Source organism: Meles meles, chromosome 10 (genome assembly GCF_922984935.1).
Source record: "Meles meles chromosome 10, mMelMel3.1 paternal haplotype, whole genome shotgun sequence".
NCBI lineage: Eukaryota > Metazoa > Chordata > Mammalia > Carnivora > Mustelidae > Meles > Meles meles.
In genome coordinates, this window is record NC_060075.1 from 99,344,699 (window position 1) to 99,360,523 (window position 15,825).

At 49.8% G+C, this 15,825-nt stretch overlaps 1 protein-coding gene across 7 annotated transcripts in view; it reads right to left on the reverse strand.

Annotated features, from left to right (window-relative positions):
• The window catches only part of GRB10 (growth factor receptor bound protein 10), a 174,734-nt gene that overhangs the window by 115,838 nt on the left and 43,071 nt on the right, over positions 1-15,825 (reverse strand). For 4 of the 7 annotated variants that reach the window (XR_006820515.1, XM_046020840.1, XM_046020842.1 and 1 more), the window contains one exon: positions 3,527-3,616. The exons of 1 other annotated variant lie outside the window; for it this stretch is intronic. Coding sequence is in view for 4 of the 6 variants with exons in the window: in XM_046020840.1 (XP_045876796.1) it covers positions 3,527-3,577 (51 nt within the window). In the remaining 2 variants the exon portion in view is untranslated. Of the gene's footprint in view, positions 1-3,526; positions 3,636-15,825 lie in introns of those variants that run through there. 2 more of the 7 variants (XM_046020844.1, XM_046020841.1) reach the window with 2 other exon arrangements.

The following is a 15,825-nucleotide window of genomic DNA, read 5'->3' on the forward strand; positions in this document are numbered from 1 at the left end:
AAGCAGCAAGGGGGGCTGGGGCAGAACTGAGGCATTCCCTCGGGGGCAGAGAAGGAGCCAGGGACAGCTCCCTGGGTGGGGGCGGGGGGGGGGGGATGTGTCACAGGGACCGTCTCTCAGATGCTGACTTTGAAAACAAGCATACGTGGGTTTTTTTGTTTTGCTTTGTTTTGGAAGATTTTATTTATTTATCGGACAGCGATAGCAGGAGAGGACACAGCAGGGTGGTCAGCAGAGGCAGAGGGAGGAGCTGGCCCCCCACCGAGCCGGGAGCCCAACGTGGGACTGGAGCTCAGGACCCCGGGATCGTGACCTGAACCGGGGGCCGACGTTTCACGGACTGAGCCACCCAGGTGCCCCGTAAACATACGTGTTTTTGATTCAGAAATCAAGCATGAAAATCTGACAACTAAAGCTCGATACTCGGTGTTTGGAAATTCAACAGTAAGCTTGATAACCTGCACCACGTCCGCGTTCGAGCATGTCCCTGCCAAAGCAGTTCAACGTCCTGCTCGCATGTGTCACCTGAACGGGCTCGCTTCCTACTTTGTTGCATTCTTTCCTTAAGGATAATAAATGCTGCTTTCATTGTTCGTCAAATACTAATGCACCTCTTCACAGGTGTGTGATCCCTTCCTCGAAACCCCAGAGGCCAGAGGGAGGTGGGAATTAAGGACTTTTCGGATTGGACAGAGAGAATGCAGGGCCCAGGGAGGCCCCTGTAGGGCACAGCTTGACAAGAGTCAAGTCAAGGTCTGCTGTGACGTGAGAAATGAGGGTACTTCCCGGTTTGGACCTTCTGGGGTTTTAAAATTGCAGACGATGGGCTGCAGGTCTCTATTTATAGCCACTCCCATTCCTACTTGACTAGTCTCACTTCTGCCCCAGCCTCCCCAGGCCAGGCTTTTCCTCCTCTGTTCTCTGCAGAGAGAGCCCTGCCCAGTCCTGCCCGGGGGGGCACCTCAGCTCTGGACGCCTCCTCCGGGGAGGCCTCCCTGACCTCCTCTCTCTCCCACTGGCCTGTTTTATTTGCCTCTGAATTATTATCCTCATTCACAATTATCCTATTTGCCAGCTGTCCCATGTCCACCTCCCCCATGAGAACTCACGAGCCCCGGGAACCTGCCTGCCTCTTGCAAAGCTGTCGCCCTAGCTCTGACGCTGTGTCTGGCCCAGTCGATGACCAAGGAATAAAACCTAAGTACCCTGGGCCAGGTGCCCAAGACACGGCCACCCCCATGCCAGGCGATTTTTGTGCATTTGCTCCAATCCCCACACGACCTGGACACCATTAACCCTTTCTTACCAGAAGAGAAACTGAGGCACAGGACTGTTACAAGACCCCCCCCAAGGCCATAGAACTATGATAATAATCATATTTTAAAGGAAAAGCTACATCTTCAAAGGGAAGCTATTTGCCACCATCCCACCAGCCCTGGGGCCCGTCATGCCCATTCCACATAGTCCCTTACTGCAGAAAGCAGGATAATTTAATTCACATGCTAATTTGGGTGCTTCTGTGTCCATAAAAAGCTCTGCATCTCAGCAATACATTGACCAAACCCCGTCACGAATCCACGCCCCAGCTCCAAGTGAACAGCTAGAATCAGAAAACTGTTCATCGCTGATGATCTTAAGAAATTCTTCTCTATAACTTGGGAGATTTCTCTAATTGCTGTAATTGCAGATTGCTCAAGACTGGAACTCACTGTAAATCATCCCATTTTCTGAGAAATTCTGGAACTGTCATCCGATTTTCCAGGAACGGCGGATGTGAGCTGCCAAGTCTGGCTGCTGGGTTTTTATGGGAGGGAAGACCATGCCATCCAAAGTCACCGAATGGCATGACTGAGCATTTCCTCCAGGGGTGACAGAGGCTCAATGGGCTGACTACGATGCACCCACGGCTTCCTGGCTCCTGCGGAGCAGCCTCGGGCAACTGAGTCAGCCAAGACAAAACAGCTGTCCGGAGACTGAAGAGTGACCTTCACCTGGTGCTTCTGCCATCTCTGTGTGACCCTGCGGGAAACTGAAGATGGGAGGATGGGGGAGGTTGCAAGAGGGACTCGGTGCCACCCATCAGGTCTGGCCCTCCAGGTCTGCTCTGTAACCAGCTGGGGAAGACACTTCTCCACCAACTTTCAGACAGACTCGCCGGGGACGGTATCCCTTGTGGTGCACTGATCCGTCCCCTCCATCTGGGAGCGATGGTACGAAGCGTAGGGCAGCAGGACAGATGATGGGCACAGTCTGGGCCCAGACCTGGCCAAAGCTAACTGACCACGGGAGAACAAACCACGGGTGCAGCACAGAGCTTTCGTCAACAGGGTGAGGCCCTCTAAGAACAAGAAATCAGCCCTGCAGAAGGCAGAGGGCCTTGTACAAAATCACCCACGGAACAGACCCGCTGTCCCCAGCACATTCCACATTTCGGCTAGGATGCGGCGCTTTTTTCTGGCTTGTGATTGGCCTCGGTCTCGTCTCAAGCTCAGTGGCTACAATGAATAATTCCTAACCTTCGGCCTCTCTTTGAAGGTCCACATCACTTCGATGCCAAAAAAAATTAAAAAGGAAATCTCTGTGCAGCCGTGGCACACAAGGAAATTCTCATCGCTATTACCAAAGAGATACTTTACAGATGAAGGGAGGAGACAGCAGTATCGATCAAGGGTAGAGCATACGGACGGACTTCCAAACCTTGGGAGCCCTGCTGGGGAGAGACTGAGGCCAAGAGAGATGGTACAGGTACTTGAAGTATTCAAAGACTCATAAAGATGGACAAGCTTGGGGCTTGGGGCTCAGTTGGTGAAGTGTCTGCCTTTGGCTCAGGTCATGATCCTGGGGGGCAGGGTGTCCCTCTCCCTCTACCCCTCCCCCTGCTCTCTCTCGAAAAAAAAAAAAAAAAAGAACAAGCCTGGCTAATGCATTCCTTCAGATGTGCCCCTGCATACCGTCCAGAAAAAGTTCAAACACAAATGTGGTTCGGAAGATGAAGGAGGTGTCCAGGGGAGACCCACCGGGCAGGCTGAGAACCTGGAGGGCCGGGTCTGAACGTGCCGTGCCTGCACCCCACCGGTTGCTACTGGGTGGATGGGGCGGGAAGGAGCCAGTCTCGGGGGAGGGCTCCATCTCTGAAAGGCAGGCCGCCGCCCTCCCTGTCCCCACTTCTCACCCAGGATGCAGTGTCCCCACATGAACATCCCCGAAGGCGCCACGGCCCCCTGCCACCCTGAGCTCTGGGGCCCAGCAGATGACCACACCTGAACACCCCATCCCGTGCATCACAGGCAAAGCCGCACAACCATGACAATCTCAAGAGGGTGCCATGGACAGAGAGGACAGGTGATAAGTCTCCCAGCACCAAGTGAAGACAACCGTGGGAGACACGTGATCCTCTGCAGAACGTGCCAGCAGCCCCAGTGCAGCCACAGCCAGAGACGGAGTGGGTCACGGTCGCTAACTCCATCTGCACCATGGCCCTGAGCCACTGCCCATGCAGGCGACAGCCGCCCACGCTCCCCCATACCTGGTAGTACGAATGGTGCAAGAAGGAATCTGGGCAGCCAGCTAAAGCCATCGGCTCCTCCTTCCAGTTACACTGACCGCTCTGCAGCACCTGCAACGGAGATAGACCGTGAGAAGCCTGAGCAGAGAAGAAACTCATTCCTCCCAACTTGTCCATGAACGACACGGCTAAGGGGGTTGCCGCAGGGACACCCCTTGGGCGGTCAGGTGCTCAGTCAGGATCTCTACTTGCGGGGGTACTTGCCGGCCTCTGAGACAGGAGCCAGCTACAGAGCCCTGGGAGCTGCCCCATGGTCCCAAGGCCCCCAGACCGCCAAAGGGGACCTAGCCCACAGCACTGACCGCTGCCTTCTCAGGAGCTCCCAGGGACCCCTGGGATCCTTTCCTTGTCACAAATATTAACACCCTGGCAATTTATCATACTTGGGCCATGATGGATTTAGCCCAATTCTGATGGGGCAGGGAGGCGGGTGTGTGCTGCTGGGGTCCTCGGGGGCTGCCTGTATGCACACTGGGTCCCCTGGCCACAGCCAAGATCGACCACTGTCAGGGGCATCTAAGGGCCCCCGGCCAGCTCCACGCTCTCCCTGAAGGTTCCGGTTCTGTGAGTACAACCCCTGAGAAGAACAATCCCAGAAATGGACTTGCGAAGACCTGGGAGACTTTCCCGCCCTCTACATGAGCTGCAAATACCAGCAGCTATGTGAAAAGGCATACTGGCTCTTCCAGGGAGCTCCTAATAAGCAGGAAACAGAGATCCTGACTTTTGCTGTTTTACTCTACTGCGGAGCAAACCACCAGCTCGCCACGTACAAAGCAGACGAGTTTCCCAGCTGAGTCTGACACAGGCCCCTCCCTTCTGATGCGGAGGACTGGGGCTGGAGTGAGGGACAAGGAGCGAGGGGTGACCAGTGCCTTGGCCTGGACATGGGATGGGTCACACCTGTGCCTCTGAACACACATGCAAAACAGGGAACACTCCGCCAAACTTCCATGAAGCCAGCTTCTCTGAGACCCATCTTTCCTCTGAAATCTCAGCAGCAAGCAGAGAGCGGGGTGTGGATTCCAGGAACAGAGTCATCAGTCGTGAAAACATTTTCAGGAATGGCAGCAACGAGCGCTCCCCATCATAATCACTCCCAGAGGTGCACGCCCTGCACCCTTGCTTCTTCCGTGGTCCAGACACCCTGAGTAATTCAAAACTCTGGGCCACAAGAGGCTTCTTGAGCCTCTGTCCTTGCAACTGTCAGCCCCCGCTCTACCACCAGCAAACGCACTATACCCTGTAGGACTGAGCTCCGTAATCACCTCCTCCAGGAAGTCCCCCCAGACTGCCTCTCGCTAATCATCACTGCTCTAAGATGGCTCCGTCCGTGTCCCTTCTGGGCTCCTGGCCCCACGCTGGGCTTATATTCATCTTTTTATCAGCCACACAGAATTGTAAATGTTCCTTCTCGGTCTTGCTCCCCCCAGGTAAACTGTGCTTTCACTGTGCCCCAGTGCCCGCGCCAAGAATGGATGCTGCCCCCACTTCACCAGGCTCTCAGCATCTGGATCCAAGCAGGGCAGCGTTCACAAAGGGGACTCTGGGGGGGGCCATCCGTGCCAGCCGGTTAGAGCAGGAAGAAAACAAAATGACCAGGACGGCTGCCCCACCACACCCAGGGGCCACCGCCAGCAGGAACCCCACCTCTCCTACACTGTCCCCAGCAGAGGTAGCAACGAGAACCCCTACCATGAGGGAGCAAGGAAACAGAGCTGAACAAATGCTTTCTGCTCCTATGCTCAGGGCATGGAAGGGCTCATCTCCGGGAAGTTGCTTTACTATGAAAAACGTAAGGACAACTTAGAAAGGGGCTTGTTTCTCTCCACGAAATTATAAAGGAGAATGGAAGAAACAGTACAGGCAGGAAGGGACCTAGGACAAGGACAAGATAAACTGGACGCTGGGGGCGGTCACATCAAATCAATGCAGCAGAAAACTCAGTCCGCACAAACGAAATCCCAGAAACATGGACAACAGTCCCCAGAAAGAACGAGCCAAACGCCGGGTCAGAACGGCAGCTTCCAGGTCGGCGCAGAACTCAGGGTGCAGAGAGCAGCACCCAGCTATGAAGGGAATAGCACCTGCCCATTGGGGCCCCATACCCCACCCCCCACAGAGATGCTCCCTCCAGTCTGAAGTCTGCAGAACTCAGAAATCAGAGACTCACAGAAGCTTCCCAGAGGAAACCTAAGATCAGATGGGGCACAAAAGTCAGGATATTGATTCCATCTGCTGAAACAGCACAGGAATCAAGGTAAGACCCAGTAATGGGCTGACCTGGGTCCTCCCCCAAAATCAGAAGTTGAAGCCCTAACACCCAGGACGCAGAATGTGGCTGAATTTGGAGGTGGGAGGTCTTGAAGCAGTGACTGGGTTCCAGTGAGGCAGTAGTATGGGCCCTGATCTGGTCAAAGAGGAGATCAGCACACAGACACACAGACAGATGGCCGTGGGAACACACGGGGAGGAGACGGACTTCTGAATACCAAGGACAGGGGCCTTGGCGGGGAACAGCCCTGCCCACAGCTCAGTCTCAGATTCCAGTCTCCGGAGCCGTGAGAAAATGTATTTCTGTTGTTTGAGCCACCCAGTTCGTACTATTCAGTTCTGGTGGTCCTGGAAAACAAACTCAGACCCAAGATATTAGAACACTACTAAACTGTCATTTTAGCTAAAAGGAACAGAAGTGCCCTAACCTGTAACATTTACTACCAACTACTTATGTTTCCCGCAAGTGCGTAGGGTCCTTTAAGCCACCCGGACAGAAACGGAAGAACATTCCCTAAGAGGCCGCTGGGCTGGGAGGAACAGGGCAGGAGCCATGGAAGCACCAACGAGGTGGCGGGAGCACTCCAGTCCCCGCCTGGGCACAGCTGTGGTGGGTCACCTCCCTCCAGCCTCCGGCAGGGCCAGCAGCTCCCAGCCCTGCGCACCTGCCCCCCCACCCCATGGTGGCAAGCTCCGTGGGTCCAGGCTCTGTGTCCAGTCACTGAATCCAACACCAACCTGGAGGCTGTTCTGAAAGTACTCCTCGGGGTACCTGGAAGGCACAGTCAGTTAAGCGCATGACTCGTGGTTTCGGCTCCGGTCCCGATCTCAAGGTGGTAAGATCGAACCCCACATTGGGCTCCACGTTGAGCACAGAATCTGCTTGAGACTCCCTCTCCCTCTGCCCATCCCCGCTATGCATACACGCTCACACGCTCTCTCTCTCCCTCTAAAATCAATCAATAAACCATAAATAGATAGATAAATAAATAAATAAATAAATAAAAGTGCTCTGTAGGCGCAGTTAACATCTGCAATCACGGACTTGAGTAAAGGGAAACCCTCCATAATGGGTGTGGGCCTTGTGCAATGTGTTGAAGGCATAAGAGCAAAGACTGAGGTCACCCTGAGAAGGGATCTGACCTCAAGACTGTAGCAAACTCCTGCCTGAGTTCCCGAACTGCCAGCCAGCCCCATGGACTCCAGACCTATCAGCCCCTACAGTCAAAGAGTCAATTCCTTAAGGTAAGTTTCCATACAGACCCATACATGTTCGGTTTCTCTGGAGAACTCTGACATACACACACCAACTGACCACAGCTGGCTGCCAGGACCATGCTGTGGTGTCTCCTGTGGGCCTCCCCAAAGCCCTCGAGGGTCTGATGGCTCTACGTGGATAGCTTCCCAACCCTGGGCCCTTCTGTAAACACGTCCTCCTACCTCTTCAGCCTGCAGCCTCACTTTCCTGGGATGCTGTTTTTCCCCCTTCACCCATATCCCAGCAGGCCTGGGGGAGGGGCTCCCATCCTCCTGGCTCCCCCTTCTTGCCACAGAGAATGGGCCTTCCGGGCCATTTAAGGACCCTCTCTGCACCCATATTAACATGTTACCCCACACCTCCTTCTGCCACTGCTTCCCACACTCCTTCCAGCTCACTCTGTGCCTGCTGCTTGCCCTGCCTCGTATGCCTCTGGAACTCTGGGATGTGTTTGACACAGGGAAACACACTACTTTCCCCCTGAAGGTTCAAATTTAATGGGTGTTGGAGTATCAAAAATATCACAGAAACATGCTCATTTTATTACCTTAATATGACCTTTGAAAGTATTTCAAGTGAGATTGCTTCTCAGCAGAAAAATACATATCCAATAAGCCCTGCTGAGTAGTCCCTTTGAAACAGGAAAACTACAGTTAGATACACTAAGAAGATCAGAGTAACTCCGGTCTCTCCTAAAATGTCTCAAAACTAAAGCTAACATCATATTTAATCGTGAAAGATGGAAAGCTCTTCCCCAAGACCAGAAACAAGGCAAGGATGCCAGCTTTTACCTCTCCTACTCAACATTGCATTTGAAGTTCTAGCTAGAGTAACAGAGCAAGAAAAAGAAATAAAAGACATCAAACTGGAAAGCAACTAACACGCTCTCTGTTCACAGATGACATGATCTTATGTACAGAAAACTCTAAAGATTACTAAGACACACACTTGATCCCAAGCTAATAAATGCATTAAAGTTGCAGGCAGAAGATCAACACACTAAAATCTCTTGAATTTCCACACTCTAACAAGATGTCTAAAAAGGAGATTAAGAAAACTCCATTCAAAACAGCATCAAGAATCACAACCAGGAATATCTTCAACTAAGGAAGCAAAAGATTCGTACACGAAAAACTACAGATGTTGCTGTAGGAATATAAAGAAGATATAAATAAGATAAGTATCCTGTGTTTGTGGTTTGGAACATCTAATATTGTTCAGATGATGATAATACCCAAAGCAATCTAGAGATTCAACATAGTCCCTCACAAATTCCCTCCAGCATTAATGCAGACGCCAATAAAACCTTCTAAAATCTATATAGATTCTCACAGGACCCCAAATGGCCAAAAAAACTCTTGAAAAAGCAGAACAAGATTTGAGGACTCACATTTCCTGATTTCAAAACCTACTACGAGCCACGGTGTAAGGACAGCAGGAAATGTAAGAAGGACAGCCATACAGACTAATGGACTTGAATAGAGGGCACAGAAACAAACCATCATATATAATGGCTGGCTGATTTTCAACAAAGGTGCCAGGACCATTCAATGGGGAAAGTACAGTCTTTTCAATAAATGATTTTGGGAAAATTGGATAGCCACGTTCAAAATGATGAGGTTGAACTTTTGACTCACACTAATCAACTAATTAGATTCCTTAATGAACCTATGGAAAAGTTCCCATGATGTTGGATTTGACAATGACTTCCAGGAAAAGACAACAAAGGCACAGACAACAATAAGAGACAAACTGGACTTCATCCAAATTAAAAATATTTGTGCAGAGGACACGATCGAGGGAGTGAAAAAAACCCCAGAGAAGGACAAAAGAGTTGCAAACCACTTATTTGATACGGGATTAATATCCAGAATATATAAAGAACACCTACAAGTCAACAATAAGAAAACAGACCACCAATTTCAAAAATGTTTACCTTTCTCAAGGTAAACAAATAAACAACCAATAAACCCATGAAAAGATGCTCCACATCACTAGTCATTAGGGAAACACAAATCAAACCACCATGAGATGCCACACAAAATCACAAGTGTTGGTGGGGATATGGAGAAACTGAAACCCTTCCGCCTCACTGATGGGAATATAAAATGGTGTGTCCTCTATGGAAAATGGTACAAAAATCCTCAAAAAATCGAACGGAATGAACATAAGTTCCAGAAATCCCATTTCTAAGTATATACCCCAAAAGAAGTGGGAGCAAGGACTCAAACAAATGCTTGGTACACCCATGTTCACAGTGGCACTGTGTACAATAGCCAAAGTGCGTCAACGACCTAAGTGTCCATCAACAGATGAATGAACATGCAACATGTAGCCTATCCATGCGAAGGAACATCATTCAGCCTTGAAAAGGGACGTCATTTTCGATGCACGCTACAAAATGGATGAACCTTGAAGACATAATGCCAAATGAAGTAAGTCGGTTGCCAAAGCACAAACATTGTAGGACCTCCCTTATATGAGGCACCTAGTACAGAAACAAGAGGGAGAAGTGGGCTGCGGAGAAGGGAAGTGTGTTCAGTGGATACAGAGCTTCTGTTTGGGATGAGGACAAAGTTCTGGAGATAGATAGCCACGATGGTTACACAAAACTGTGAATGTACTTAAGTCAACTGAATAACACACTTAACAAATGGCTAAAGTAGTAAATTTTAGGTTTCATATATTTTATCCCCAGTTTTTAAATATCAGAAAAGTTGGCTATTCGATAAGCTTCCTTTAATACAATTAACAATTTCCATTCAATTTTTAAAAATTGGACGGGGGGAGGGGCAAAGGGAGAGAGAGAGCGTCTCAAGCAGACTCCCCACTGAGCACAGAGACCAGTGAGGGCTGGATCTTACAACACAGATCCTGACCTGAGCCTAAATCAAGAGTCAGACATTCAACTGACAAAGCCACCAGGCACACCCCCACCCCCAACCCCACTAAATATTTTTTAATACAACCATGAGATTCAGCAGAATTTCTTAGGATGCTAAAACAAAGATGGATAAAACAATGACTGCAAACTGACTTTTATACAAACTTTTTTTTTTCTTTTTTAAATGCCACCACGTTCCCAGTCACACTAGTTCTACCACTTGGAGATTGTTCACAGCTTATCCATTTTGGTTTCTCTTGAGCAGTCATGCCCTCTCAGTTGTATGACTCTGCGTAACCCAAGTGGGGTTTACCCGGCTGGTAAAGCAGAACCCCCATGGCAAGGGCAAGCCCTCCGTAAATCCACCCTGCCATACCCCTGACAAAGACAAAGACCACGGTCACGATCTGTGCTCTGGTGGAGACTCAAACCCCCATCCTGCTCCTGAACAAAAACCCTCCCCCAAAACAAAACAAAACAGAACAAAAACCCCACACTTTGAAATGCCCTACAGCAGTGCAGGGGTGGTATCCTATGCCCCTTTAAAAGAGTCCCATATTCAAATCATCAGCTGATTTACCAAAATGATGTGCTCCACAGCGGGAGGAAGGGCCCGACAGGCAGGCAGATACTGCAACTTCATACCTACAACAATAAAAGGCATCCTCACGAACAGTTGTAGACTGACTCAGAAACTGTACCAACGACTGCTGTCTTTCTCTTCCTTTGATGAAAGGGGCTTATGGATAAGGTCATCACGCTGTGTTGGTTTCATGTGTCTTTTGATTATGAATTTTGTCCACTGCCAGAGGCCAGAGTGCTATTATAAATAATGTATTGGCATCTGCCCCCCCTTTTTTTAATGCTTTTATTCATTTTTAGGGGGAGAGCAGGGGTAGGAGCAGATGTAGAGGGAGAAAGGAAGGGAGAGAAAGAGAGGGAGGGGAATGGACTCCCCACTGAGCATGGAGCCCAACGCAGGGCTCGATCTCATGACCCTGAGATCATGATCTATGCCGAAATCAAGAGTCGGTCACCCAGCCGACTGAGCCACCCAGGGACCCTGGGGGTCTGTCCCTTTTAATGGAGTTTTGAACTTATGATGAAAATTTAAATAATCTTCACCATGAAGCTTGAACTTTCTTCCTTATTAGACTACATTTCGGACAAATAGTTCAAGTAAAGCCAAAAGTTAGCTGATTCTAGAGTCAACATTTTTTCTCAACAACGTCAATATTTACACTTGTGGGTCCAGCAGCTGAACTTCAACAATGCCTTTGTTCTTTCTGTTTCATGTTTGTTTTTCCATTTTAAGGGCCATTTCTACTACATTAAATGATACAACTGTCTTAAAATTTGAAAACATTGCACCAAATAAAGCTTTTTCAGGCGTTCCTGAGACTCGGAAGGCTGGCATGCATATGCCTTTCACATCACAACCAACCGCGGAGTAGGCTCTTGGTAGATTTCAATGGCCCAGCACCCCTCCCACCAGGATGACCCCCTATGCTAGGAAATCAACTAGGATGCCGACGGTCCGCTGAAGGACCCTCGCATCTCGTGACTCGCCTGAGACTCACACTTGGCCCTGTGCTCAGGATCCAGACAATCCACACCGATGCTTCCTCTTCTGATCTGTCCTCCTTCCCGAACACGCTGTGTGTGACTGACTAAGCTAATGCTTGGTGCGATGATGGGCTGCAACCCACCATCTGAAAACAGAGTCAGGCTCGGGTTGGTAGTTAGGACCTGCGAGCACACGGGCTTCTCCTGCACACCCGCGCTCCAGGATGAAGGGTGAGGCCCACTGGACCTGCCACCCTGTCCCCACCTCCCCGCACCCACACCCCTTTCCTGGCTGGTCTCTGGCAGCAGTCTGCGACAACCACTCCCCAGCAAACACCCAAGCTCCCTCACGTGTCACCTCCTCTGACCGACTCTGAGAAAAACACAACTCCTCTGCTTACCTAGCCATCTCCAGCACCCCTGAAGTCACCGACCACACAAGAAGGGCTCTCTCCATTTGGACTCGGCCACAAATCCAAAATGTGCATTTAGTACTGCTGGGAAAATCGGGTACGCCTCCTTAGGGAATTTACTATGTCCTCTCCAGCATGTCCGTTTCCCACTTTCTGCTCACGGCCACCTCTCAGGACACTCAGATGACACCCAGCACAGGCAGTGAAGGGCTCATTGTCCCACCACCAGGCTCCATGGTCACGGCTGGCACCTGACCTCAATTCTATCCCACTTGTTAGTTGGTAAATGCCTTCTTGTTCAAGGACATGGTCTTGCTCCCTGCCGCCCCCAGGACGGCACACAGTGGGGACTCCAGAAGGTCTGCACGCTGACGGGACTAACCACCATCACTGTGTGTGCAGAGTTAAACAATAACATTTAATTTAAAAATAAAATCACAAAGAGAAGCTGCCAATCTTAAGTCACTGTAGGACTTTTTACGAAGAAAGCACTCCCTTCCATAAAAGCCAGAGGCCCTGCTATTTACCAGGAACAACGTAAGGGACCAATGTTGGTGACATATTAAGACAGTTACTTGCGGAATTGAAAACAGACTATTCGCAATCTAAATCATAATAAACGCATAAAAAGAAACTCACAATACTTCAAACATCAAAGGGAAAACAGAAACCGAGCAATGAAGACAGCATCCAAAAAGAAACAATTTATTCCGAAGACGGATGACGCGTAGCAATCAACGTCAACTATCTGATTCCCTTCTTTTCAAAATAAAAATCAGAACTATTCCACTATTAAAAAAAAAAAAAACACTCAAAGTACGTGAAATAGAAATGGTTTAAAAAGAGAGTCAGGAAGGGATGGACAGAGACAGAGCAGGCAGAGACCCAAGAACAGGACAAAAGTCTAGTGTGGTGACAAGCACGGGGACTGGCCCGGCAAAGCGCAGGGCCAGCGAGATGCTCGTGCCCCCGAGAACAGCAGAGCACGCGGCCCCCAGTGTGGTTAACAATCAGCCACAAGGCTCGGGCTTCACCCTCTGCAGAACACGACGTCTATATGCAGGGGTCTTACAGCAAATGAAGGGACCTTACACGTCGACAAGAAACTCACACTGAAAACAAAGGAAAGGGATGCAGTAGTTTTCAATCATATGGTAACTTTCTAGATGAAATAAATTTGGAGACTTCAATAGAATTAGAAATTTTATTATAAATATATACCAAAATCAAAATAATATTCAAAAAACACCCTTATAGGGACACCTGGGCGGCTCAGTCAGCTAAACATCTGACCCATGACCCTGAGGTCCTGGGATTGAGTCCCGCACTGGGCTCCCTGCTCAGCAGGGGGTCTGCTTCTCCCTCCACCAGCCCTTCCTCCCTGCTCTTGCTCTCTTCCTCTCTCAAAGAAATAAATAAAATTCTTAAAAAAAAAATAAGAAACACTCTTCTCACAGAAAACACTACAGGTAAAACAGACTGAAACCCACACTCCTTCCACCTTCGTCCCTACAGGTAAATAAAGCCATGGACTTGGAGGTTCTTACTATAGATTATTTCAGTTTGTCAAGACCGTGAAAAAAAAAAAAAAAAAGATGGTTCCCAAGTGCTTGTGTAGACAAGGCAGATGTGTGAGTACGTGTGCAAACACACGCGCACGCCCTCACACCAGAATCATTCCTGCTATTGACAAGAGCCAAATGAAGCGCAGGGCTCAAGGTCCTGGGGCCAGTGACGGGAAGGAGACAGAGGTGACCAAGGATGTGACGGAGTTCAGTCCAGAAGTCCACACTCTTAACTAGAACCCCACAGTCCCATGGTTTTCAAATTAGGGTCCCTGGACAGATGAACACACAGCACAGGCACCACCTGGGAACACGCACACACGCACATGCTCTGGCCTGGATGTGGACCCATTAAATCAGAAAGTGGGGCCCTTGTGTCTGTGGCCTAGCACCAACCATGGGGCACCCCGGGGGCCTGAGCTGCACCCCAGAGCAGCTAAAGTAAAACCTTGGGGATGCGGGCATTGTTTTAAGCTCCGCAGTATTCCCAACATTGAGAACCACAGCTCTCGTCTCCTTTCTTTACTTGAGTAATCCCTTTTTATGATGTTTGCCAAGGCGGGACAATTGGGAGAGAATTGCAATAAGGCTTTGAAGAGTCACATCTCACTTTCTGGACATGGGGAGGGGAGCCCACCACAACGGGATGAAGTAAGCAACATAATCAGCTCCTCCAAATGCCACCGGAATCCTAAGGGCCAGATTCCCAGAGGGAAGCCGCACCTGGTCCACTTCCGGCCTTTCAAAAATCGATTACTTTTTCCTACACAATAGAAAGAATCCCTTCTAGAAGACAGGTGGGTGGAGGGGGAAGGGAGGCAGGCCAAAGAGCCACCCTCACCCACCTACAGCAGAGACTGACCTCAGCACGTCAAACTTCAGGGCTTCAGGGACAAGGGTCTGCATTTGACCCTACGGAGAAGCATGACCTTTGACTTTATACTCTGTGTCTCTTGTTAGAGACCTCTTTGGAATATTCTATTCACATAGCCACAGTTCCTTACCCCTAAGTGCTTTGGTCAGCCTCTGGACAGAAAACCAGCGAAATTCTTTAAATAAAAACTTGGTGATGGCCACACTCCTCACTTACGTTATTGGTGGGGGGCATCGTGCCCTCACACGGTCCACATGGAGACTCGATCGTGAGTCCCACCAGACAGGCCAGGAGGCTGAGCAGAAGTCACTTGCCTTGGGTCACCCACGCCGGCCAAGTATGTGGTCAGGGTCAGTCCTGGGGCTGTGCTCTGCCCACATCCAGGGCCCGAGTCCTGAGCTAGGATGCGAGGCCCTGGGAACGGGATCTGGTCCGTGCAAGCTAGGAGAGGCCAAGGCTGGACGCTGGTCTTCAATTTCCAGCTGCCTCCACCCGCGGGCAGTGGGGTCTGTTAACACGCATGTGTGCAGTCCTGTGCGAAGGGCAGGACAGGGTGGCTAAGCCAGCCCCCGAAGGCTCCTAGAGGGAATGACCCAAAGGACTCGAGGGGCCCAGCACTGGAGGTAGTTGAGAAACCACCGAGTGAGAGAAGAGCGAGGGTGCCCACGGAGAACAGCCAGACTGCATACAGGCAGAGCAGCCTCCCGATCTCCATCGCGAACGCATTGCCAGGGACAACCACACTGGCCTCGGGTCATGCAAACAGAGGCGAAGGGGGTCCAGGAGAATGCTGCACCCCGCCTTCCCCGGCCCATCCTTCCCAGAAGGATGGAGGGGACCGTCCCCACTTCCCAGATGAGGACACAGGCTTTACCATGGCCAGGGTCACCCAGGGAATGCAGGACCTCGCAAACAGGGAACGCCCGTAGAATCAGCACAGGTAGCCGGCCTAGGAGTCAGAGAAAGGAAGGATCGGGAGCTCTCGCAGAGGAGGGCATCCCACCTTGTGTGACCAGGAGACCCCAGGGGGAGAAGGAAAACCACTGTAATCTTAAACTTAATGTGGATTTACACTTATGTAAATCACTTATTAAATTAAATACACTTATGTAAAACACTTATTAAACGTATGCGGATTTACACACAGGCCTAAATTTGGGGTCCTTTTTAAAGAACTTACTTTTCCTGATATATATATATATATACACATATATATATATATATATATACACATATATATGCGTGTTTGTGTGTGTATTTCCTTTAACTCATTAACGTTTTGTTTTCGCTACTGGTGTCGTTACTTAGAATAACCCTTGACAGTTGAGATGTATGAATTATCACCAATTACTGAATGCTTGTGGGTGCCTTCTAAGGGACTGCTCTCTGCACATCCACACATAACAGGAAAAGAAAAATGAGAGAT